Raw genomic sequence first — 10,059 nt, 5'->3', positions numbered from 1 at the left:
CAGCTCTCGCTCAGCCTGGCTTTGCCCATATATAGTAAACTCAGATACTACGCTGCGGCCGACAGCCACTAGCCATGCACTCTTTTCCAAGGGATGATAAACCCCTGATCACCGTCTTTCAGGCGCCAAGGCAATTAGACCACCTCTCATTAACTAGGTTAACTCCAGCACGTAGCTTTAGTAGTCACCCAGTTTTTACTGTGTTTCATTCTGAGCTGTGCGCTACTGTTTGTGTTCATTTTTATGGATAGGGAAATTTAGCCACATTTTTTTCTCCAGAGACAGTGTTTTGGTTACAAACATGGTAAATTCTCTCTTTTCTTTTTTTTTGTGTGTGTTATCTCTGATAACATGGGAACAAATTTGAGTGAAATTGATTTGACATCCAGATCCAGGGTAAAAATGTATGCCTTTAAGTCTGTTCAACTCAAAGATGCTATAGGTAAAACAATAGTGTCCTCATATTAGTACAATATGCTAAGACTGATTGAGTATTGGAATTATCAAGCCCAATATTTTTAGTAGTAGTAGTAGTAGTACTTAAATTGTAGTAGTACTTAAATTGTTTAAGTAGAAACATCATCATCCATATTTTTTCTTCTCTTATTTCAGCTTGTTAAATGTGGTTATTTTAGGACGTCATCTTGGGCTTTGGGAAAGACCGATCTGCATTCTTCACCATTTTCTGACATTTAATAAACCAAACAACGACTCAATTAATCAAGAAAATAAGCTTTATTTGCAGCCTTATACCACAGATATCCACGCAGAAGCATTACAAGTTTGCACCACATCACAAGCACAATGTTGGAGGAGGCACACACAAAAGCTGCGATAAAGCAAATACGCCTTAAGTGCTGTCAAAAGACCCTCTGGGTATCTGAAAGATTGTCAGGGATTTATATTTCAGAAAAATTAACTCTGTGGCTCGAAGGTAATAATGTATGACACGAGCAGACAATGCAGGAGGGATTCGTGCACAGAGGATAGACTACCTGAGCTCTCTGACTCAGGGCAAAATTTCCAAATATTAATAAATGTGCTGCTTTGGCCCCCAGAGAAAATTATGCTAGCATGAATAACCAAATTAAATACCCAATGAGGTAAAGGAGGACTATTTGGCAAATGTCAGAGGGTAGCCAACTGATCAACAGCTTCATGATGCTGATTTTAAAATCCAAAGTCATCCTGTGTGTCACGCAGAGTGTCACTTGCCTGGAATAGGATTGGGAATCCCCTGACCTATTTAGGATGTACCCATTTCAGAGGGTTGGCCATGACAGCAGCAAATAGAATATTACAACAATACAGAAGTTACAATACAAATACATTATACACATTTGGCAACATACAGAGAAAGATCCATAAGTCATTGTGAAAATGTGCATCCTCAGCTGTTGGCATAAAGACATACACAGAGGCGCCAGTAGACACTTTGGGGCCCCCTGAGCTCAGCTCAACAACAGCTCTGACACAATAAATAACTGTAATCCCTAGCATATTGGAGGGCCCCCTCTGAATCGTTCAAAGTGTAGTGAACGGTCTAGGCTTCACAAAGATTGTTTTTGTTATAGTGTTAAAGTATTGCATAATATTGTATGGCTGTTTTGTACACTTCTCTAAATTCTTCACCTCATTCTTCACCACATATTTCAGTTTTTTTTTTCATTTCATAACTATAAAGACCTCAATAGAGTGATGTTGTACCCTCAGACAACTGTTTCCTGCTTGTGTGCAAGTTTGAGTTGTTTTGTTTTCTGAGACCGTGGTGACATAATATTCAGCCTCTACATGTAGATCTAAACATGTTGTCAGATACGATATAATATAGATTTTTTATTTTCGGTGTGTGTGTGTGTGTGTGTGTGTGTGTGTGTGTGTGTGTGTGTGTGTGTGTGTGTGTGTGTGTGTGTGTGTTTTCTCTCCCAAGTAATGGGAGCTGTAAAGGCTGTCACAATGAATGAATGGAAACCTGAAGATGTGATGTCTCTGTATTATCTATTGATAGCATTTTTATTCCTCAGGTGTAACGTACATGTAGCTTCAAACTTTGCTTTTTGTTTATTACACACAAGGATATCAGTCCCCTTTGTGTGGGGGCGTTCCCCACCACTCTTTATTGTCTAACAACTGTTTTTTCAGTTTTATTCCAAGACAATAGGCAACATGTTTCAGACTGGCCATTTGGTATGACTTGTAAAGTGAGTATGCGTGTTCAAGCCTTCATTCTGCCTACCTACCATCTGCTCTACCGAGGTGTCCTGGAGCAAGACACGTCCTTGTATCTGATGCCATACAATAACCGATCTGTCAACTTGGGGGCACTGTAACAAAGCAGTTCTTCTTCTTCTTCTTCTTCTTCTTCTTCTTCTTCTTCTTCTTCTTCTTCTTCTTCTTCTTCTTCTTCTTCTTCTTCTATTGACACATAGGTAGCTCCATATGAGCTCCATGGGTAGCTCTCTACCACTGCTGCACCACCGAAGAAGAGTTCAGTCGCTGCATACCCGTGATGATGGCGGCCGTCATGAGAGGAAGATTGGTAACATTGGTCAAGGTGAGTGCACAGATGATGTTTATAAGCTTATTTTATAGGAAACTAGTTGCTGTGGTTGAAGTCGATTATTTTGTAAAACGAATCACTGCGTTTTTATGAACTGTTAAAGAAAGAGACAGGCGCACTGGTTCGTGACATCTGTGCCATGTTGCTAACCACGAGCCTCCGTCGTGAACGCTTCGTTTGAATAGCCCCCGTCGGCTTCAGGAAAAAGTGACAGATGCAGTGCTTTGGTGGCTCCGTCTGCTCTTGTCAGCTCGGTCGTCAGTAGATACACGTCAGACTAGTCCATGGTCATACAGTTAACGTTTTTTTCTTGGGCATATGAGGGAGTGAGCTACTGTTAAAGCAGCTAGCTGACTCAGTTAACCCTGTCATGGTCACCTCCATCAGTTACTTCTACACGTACACCAGCGCGCGCACATACGCACGCGCCGTGTAACAGCAGCATATAACTTACTGGGCTAACCACAAGCTAACTGTCTTGTAGAGGCCAGAGCAGATTAGTCTGTGTGCCTCGTCACTTCAGATACCAACGTTTTGCCTCTGCTTTGATAACTTTGTTTTAGTCGTCGATCAGCTCCAGTTTGATCAGTTGCCAGATTCTTGAATGTCAGTGGGGGTCAAGAGATGTGCAGTTTTCAGAGATAATATATAACTTATTCCCTGTATTACTTATTCACACTGCTACACATGCTAACACACACCATGCATTGGTGAAATTTGTCCTCCGCTTTTGACCCATCCTGGTAGTCCTTCCTCCGGGGCAGACCAAGAGCGGTGGGCTACCATCCAACTGGCACCCGGGGACCCGTAATAGAAAAACATTGCAATTAGATAATTTTCTCAAAAGTCAATAAGCAAAGACTTTATGGATAAAATAAACAGACTGGAATGTCTGTTTTGATCTAATCCAGTCAATTGATATAAGACATTGATGCAAAACTCAGAAATATGCAGTATTGCCATAATATAAAATTTGTTACATAATGTTGCTCATTGATTTGTCACATTGCCCACAATGGCATAATATAGCAGTCCTCATCAATGTCTTTCAATCGGAGGTTTTATGGGATGATTAAAGCAACAAAACAAAAGAAAAAACATTCTGCTACATGCTACAAAATGACTACAACATACTCATTTTCATTATCAATTAATCTGCTAACTTTTTCTCTTCCTTCTTAGTTGTTATGTCTATAAAGTGTTTTGAACATGCCCATCACAACATCTGAACAACAGTCTGAAACCCCAAAATATTTAACTGAATGAACAGAGAAATGCAAAATTGACTGAAACAATAATAAATAGTGAACAACTAATTTACTGTTGATTGAATAACTGGTTTAATTGACTAATTGTTTAAGCCCTACACAAAATTCTGTTCATTTTTGTCTGAATTTTCCTTTGTTCCTGCTTTTTTATCGTGAATCCTGGATATTCTTGCATCTTCGGGCCTCTAAAATGTAATAGAAAGGTGGGAAAATCCTTGGAATCACTCATGTCTCATAGATGTATGTAAACTGTGAAGAGGGGTCACGTGTGGTCACAAGAAAAAAAAAGTTGGGAATCATCATTATACCCAGAGATAATAAAGGGATGGCCACTACCATGTGGCAAAACATGGCATATCGTGTTGTGCTTGTCCTGACTGTCTTCTTTCCCGTCCTCAGGGCCTGAGCGGCCCCCAATGGCAGCAGCTGGCCTCGCGACCACTGAGCATGTCTGCTGGTCTCTGCAGCCCAGAAGCCCCGCCGGCTCGTGCTGATGCTACCTTCAAGGTCACCATGGTGCCAGGGGATGGAGTGGGACCTGAGCTGATGACTGCTGTCAAGGAAGTGTTCAAGGTATGTTTTAGAAGAGTTAGCACTGCCTTTTGTCTTCTTAGGAAACATATGGTGCACCAAAGCTATGAGTAGAAGAAAAGGACAGAGATTTTGAAGTTGACTTCTTTTTGTCTTGTCTCCAGGCAGGAGATGTCCCAGTAGAATTTGAGGAGTTTCACCTGAGCGAGGTGCAGAACATGGCCAGTGAGGAGAAGCTGGAGCAAGTGTTAAATTCCATGAAGAACAACAAAGTGGCCATGAAAGGTAGCATCACTCATTGTCATGCTTTGTCTCGTATTATTTGAAAGGGTGCAAGAGAATGGAACAGACCAAATGTAACGTGTTTGTGATGCTATTTCTTATCCAGGAAAGATTCACACACCCATGGAGTTCAAAGGGGAGCTGGCTTCATATGAGATGAGACTGAGGTAAAACCAGGAAAAACAAGTTGTGTATTTTTAATTATGTTCTTTTTATTTTTTTTTTCTTGAATAACTGTCTCCCCATCCATTCCCCAGGCGTAAACTGGACCTGTTTGCTAATGTGGTTCACGTGAACAGCCTGCCAGGCTACAGCACTCGCCACAACAACCTGGACCTGGTCATCATCCGTGAACAGACCGAGGGGGAGTACAGCTCCCTGGAGCACGAGGTAAAACACACTCCTCACTGCAGTCGTGGAGGATGAGCAGCGGTTTTGAAACCACATGAAAAGGGAATGGTTTTTTATTTGTAGAGGGAGGTTTCTCTTGAACACGCAGGGATTTGACTTTCGTTAAACCAGTATCAAAACAGATGAATCACTGACAGAGGTGCTGGAATGGCACAATGTTTGCTTTGGAACTACGTCTCACTCATAGAGGGGATTAAGCATTCACTGTTCACAGCTCGTCTTCACTGGCCACCTAATGGACTTAAAGCCTTAAAAGACACTTTGAAGTATTACACATAAAGCATGTGTGAATACCAGCTGCTACGGCGTCGATATTAAAGCTGAAGTGAATCTGTTCTGTCAGATGGACGACTAACTTTAGATGTAGTATATCTTCATTCTCTTGCGGTGTGGATTAGTCAATGCGTCAACCAGACTGCTGTATTAAAGTGTATGTACCCTCTTCTTGCTTTGTAGAGTGTGACAGGTGTGATCGAATGTTTGAAGATCATCACCAGAGAGAAGTCACGGCGCATCGCCAAGTTTGCATTTGATTACGCCACCAAGAAGGGGCGAAGCAAGGTCACCGCTGTTCACAAGGCCAACATCATGTGAGGAACCAGGAAAGCTCCCCTTTCCTTTTTTATCTTCTTTTTCTTAATGATATTTTTTATTCTCAAAATGGAGATAATTTGAGTCATGCTGTGCATTACAGTTACAGCATCGATTGTCTTATTACAGGAAATTAGGTGATGGCCTGTTTCTGCAGAGCTGTGCGGAGGTGGCACAGCTGTACCCCAAAATCAAATATGAGAACATAATCATTGATAACTGCTGCATGCAGGTATTCACAGCCTCTCCGTTCTCTCTGCTGCTTCATTCATAAATGATTTCTTAATTAGGTTTTAGTTTCACTTCTTCATCTCTTGTGTTCTTTCTGTGTCACTGCAGTTGGTCCAGAACCCATACCAGTTTGACGTGTTGGTGATGCCCAACCTCTATGGTAACATTATTGATAACCTGGCCGCAGGGCTAGTTGGAGGAGCAGGAGTTGTTCCTGGGGAAAGCTACAGTGCAGAGTATGCTGTGTTTGAAACTGTGAGTTTCCACTGACCTTTCCCACTGTCTCACGTGTTTTACATCTGTTTATCCAGCCAGTTGTTCTCTGGTTTTATTCTGACTCCACTGTTTCGAGTGAGCGTTTCATACTTGAGTGTATCGCATAAAATGTAAATGTTTGATCTGCTGTCTCTTCTCCTTCAGGGTGCACGCCACCCATTTGCCCAAGCTGTGGGAAGGAACATTGCCAACCCCACGGCCATGCTGCTCAGTGCTGCTAACATGCTCAAGCACCTCAAGTGAGTCACCTGCTCTACTGAAACCCCCCTTATCTACAGCCTTATGTGCCCGTTTGTGCACGTTGACATGTGTACAAGACAGTTCTGGCTATCTCTTAATTGTCACTGTATTGTGTTGCAGCCTGGAATATCATTCCCACATGGTGTCAGATGCTGTCAAGAAGGTCATCAAACAGGGCAAGGTAAGTGTTTGTGTGATACTCATACACACTGTACGCCCGCTGGTGCGCTCAGGCTGTGCATGTGGAGATGCCTGCCATGGCCTGAACATGTCAGACAACACTAACAGCATTCACACCAAGAGGGAATTTTTCCTGTTAATACAAGCAGAGCAACACAAAGAGGAGTGGTCTGCATCAGAGACGTGAAGCCAACAGGACTTTTATGGCTTGTGTGTCTAAATAAACATGCTGCTCTTCAGTTTTGTGGTCAGTAATGGTAGTTTCATATGTGCAGTGTCCAAATGCTGCAGGCACTGAAGAAAATGAATTATTCATATTGACTGAACCCTGACCAGCTGAAGAGCTTTTTCACATAAATCAGTCAGATGCTTGCGATGAGACCAGCATGTTCAGTGTAATGATAGCAGCTGCTGACTCACAAATGCCTTCACCTAACCATCTGCAAACGAAGCTTCAGTATGTTAGAGAGCCTTTGATCACTTCTCTTGCATTTCCTCTTTGCTCAACATTGTCCTTATAAACGTGCAAACTATGTGCTTAAGTTTCCAGCACAACCAAACATTTTTTCTTTTCAAACTGGCTTGGACTAACTGCCTTTTGCACCTGCTCCACGTTGACGCTAAACTACACCGACATAAGCACGAGCATGCAGTCGCTCGGCCTTGATCCCTCGGATAAAATACACCATCGGTTCGTCTCTAAAAATGATGCATTTCCACAACAACAGCTTCAGGACAGGCTTTGTTTTGTTTTTGGTTTTTGGCCCAAGCTGCTCTTTCAGTTCGGGTTGCATTGTGTTTGAAGCCGCTGTGTGAATGTGAGGAGTTCTCATTTTTAGGGAATGCCTGTCAGCTGAAAGCAGAACTTGCCTGCACGTTGTCTGAAGTGCCTTTCCTCTCCCTCTCCCCTTTTCTTTAATTCCCCTCTCCTTGAACCCCATTATCCTGTGTGTCTGGGTGTGTGTGCGTGTGTGTGTGCATGCATGTCCCAGGTACGGACGCGAGACCTTGGCGGGTACTCTACCACTGGCGACTTTGTGCGTGCTGTTGTGGAAAACCTGCGTCACCGACCTGTTTACTAAGATGTTTCATCGCACTGCTCATTGACATTTCTTTAAATGTGGACCTTGTTCTTAACATGAACTGGACACATGTTAAGACCCCCTTCCCCTCTCACATCCAAAGGACAGCAACACCATCTGCTGCATCCTCATGTGAATGGTTCTTACCCACAGTGCTGTTGAATATTACTAAAAATGCGTAGCTCCTCAGGCTCCCTCTTGAGGATTTACATCATAGATCTGTCAGCCTGACATCTTTTCTCATTGTTCCTGTCCATCATCATCATCATCATCATCATCATCATCGTCATCATCATCATCATCATCATCTCTCTCTCTGTTTCATGTCATTCTGCTTGTTGCATAATTGTGCAAGTGTTACAGCCATGTTGGCCATACAGGCTACCTCTCTGCTCTCACACACTGTTAGAAAGTGTCTTTAAAGCAGTCAGACTGACTTTATCAGCAGTTTATATCAGCTGCTCTGCGTTCGCATCACACTGCACCATTTTTTTTCTCATTTTCTGATAATCTCATCAGTCATAACTGAAACATCTAAAGACTGACTGTGACTGTTGTAACTCAGCATACAGTATAACACTGCCACATTGTGAGCCACCTCTCTGACCTGCACATTTTTTAATGTTTTTAATAAACCTCTGCTCTGCCACTGCAGTTCTGTAAACTGCAGAAAAACCTGAAATTGTTGTTGTGAGTAACTGCATGGCAAAGGCAAACCCATCCTAATGCAAAATTCATGTTTCTTACTGTGATATTAATAGCGCTGTTAATATTTTAACATTTCTGCCAAAACAAAAATTAATAAAACCAAACATAAGTACTTTCAGGTTATTGCTCCGACTGTGGAACAAGATGAGAATTTTGATAACTCTGCAGTTTAACAGCCAAAGGAAATCTCTCTCCGTGTCCGTAAAGCTTGTCCTCTACTCACTGTCAGTGGAGCAGTGCACAACGTCTACACAGGTTGCAGGTTGAATTATGAATTGGTGTATTATAGATTATGTGTTTAGCTTGTGGTCAGCAAGTGAACTGTGTAAAATCATTTGCATATTTAAACAGAATTTCCAAGAACTGAAATAAACAAGCTTTGTGTAAGCTGGGGCTGTTCATGCCACTGATGCTGTAAACATGTTAAACACTGCTCTCATTTAAAGCATCACAGTGCTGCAGTTTTACAGGCTTCACAAGTACTCAGATGATGACCACAGATAATGAAAGATAATGTATTGGTAACTGTATTCTTGTCTTGACCTTTGGAGCAATCACATTTTTCAAACTTTCTGGAGTATGTAACCAAAACCAGTGTAAACCATGCCATGACCTTTTTTTTTTGTGTATCAGATCCTTTGATTTCATGCTTACATACCAAAGCTTGTCACGAGTGTGATGTAATGTTGAATAAAATAACATTCTGTCTTCTCTTAATCGGCACTGTTGGACTTGAAATGATGCGACTATGGTTTAATACCACTCAATTACATGACCAGAGGCAATGTGCTGTCTTATGTTGATAACATTCAAACTGTATCTGGCTTTAGATTTTAATTCTCAACCTCCAGTAATGCTAAAAAGAAACATCTGAGAGCATAGCTCAGGGAATGTGGTCTAAATCTACATATGTCACTGATCACACCATGTATTTCTGTGAGTGCAGTCCTTAAAGGCTTTCTAACATGCAGGCGGTGGTACTGTATGTGGACATGTGTTGCTGCAGCTGTGCATGTAGTAACAAATTGTCCTCATGTTTGCAACAGGTGCGCACTGGAGACCTGGGGGGCTATGCCACAAGCGACGAGTTCACCCGGGCCGTCATTGCTAACCTGGCGGTCTGAGCATTGTGTTTGCAAATCTGTCAGCTGCTAAGATGCACACACGCTTTTTTTTTTATTTACCTGCCGTTAAACTGACTGACTGTACGCACACAGTATATCAACAGTTCACACACATTTTCCAGCTTTACCACAGTGAACTACGTTAACTGTGACATGTAGGGGAAAAAGACGGTGTTGAACATGCAGTCTTAAATCAGCACAAAACATGTTTCCATGCTGGCACACTGATACAAACCAGCCGTGAGCTTTCTGATCTGTGGAAGGATCCTGTCATTTCTACTTGATGGTTTTATGTCTGGACATTAGTCAAAGCAAGATGTATGTATACATTCATATTATTTATTAACTTTTAGCTTTATTGCTTCTTCATTTATGAGACATGAATAATAAATGAGATAAGACATCTTGTGTGTAAAATCTTTGAATCCTTGTGTGACTTAATTGAAGGTTGTTGCAGTATTTAGTGCTGTGAAAAGTTCATCATGGTTGCATACATCACCTCACAGCATGAGGGACATACTGTGTGCAGCCCAGGTGACTGGAGAATCTACAAAACATGAAAATGATGTGCATGC

At 41.9% G+C, this 10,059-nt stretch overlaps 1 protein-coding gene across 2 annotated transcripts; it reads left to right on the top strand.

Annotated features, from left to right (window-relative positions):
* The first annotated feature begins 2,483 nt into the window (after positions 1-2,483).
* Positions 2,484-9,909, top strand: idh3b (isocitrate dehydrogenase (NAD(+)) 3 non-catalytic subunit beta). Of its 2 annotated transcripts, none has more exons than XM_070993387.1 (11): positions 2,484-2,554; positions 4,228-4,401; positions 4,524-4,644; positions 4,748-4,808; positions 4,899-5,031; positions 5,509-5,642; positions 5,773-5,875; positions 5,983-6,129; positions 6,295-6,389; positions 6,511-6,571; positions 9,407-9,909. In XM_070993387.1, exons 1-11 carry the CDS (start codon positions 2,510-2,512, stop codon positions 9,482-9,484), a joined length of 1,152 nt encoding a protein of 383 aa, XP_070849488.1. In that variant the 5' UTR covers positions 2,484-2,509; the 3' UTR covers positions 9,485-9,909. The 2 variants fall into 2 exon arrangements, with proteins under 2 accessions (XP_070849488.1, XP_070849480.1); XM_070993379.1 differs by having other exon boundaries at positions 2,489-2,554; positions 7,563-9,909.
* The last annotated feature ends 150 nt before the right edge of the window (positions 9,910-10,059 follow it).

The sequence above is a fragment of the Chaetodon trifascialis genome, chromosome 3 (genome assembly GCF_039877785.1).
Source record: "Chaetodon trifascialis isolate fChaTrf1 chromosome 3, fChaTrf1.hap1, whole genome shotgun sequence".
Lineage (NCBI taxonomy): Eukaryota > Metazoa > Chordata > Actinopteri > Chaetodontiformes > Chaetodontidae > Chaetodon > Chaetodon trifascialis.
Note: the sequence above shows the minus strand (reverse complement) of the source record. Positions and strands in the feature narration are given on the sequence as shown.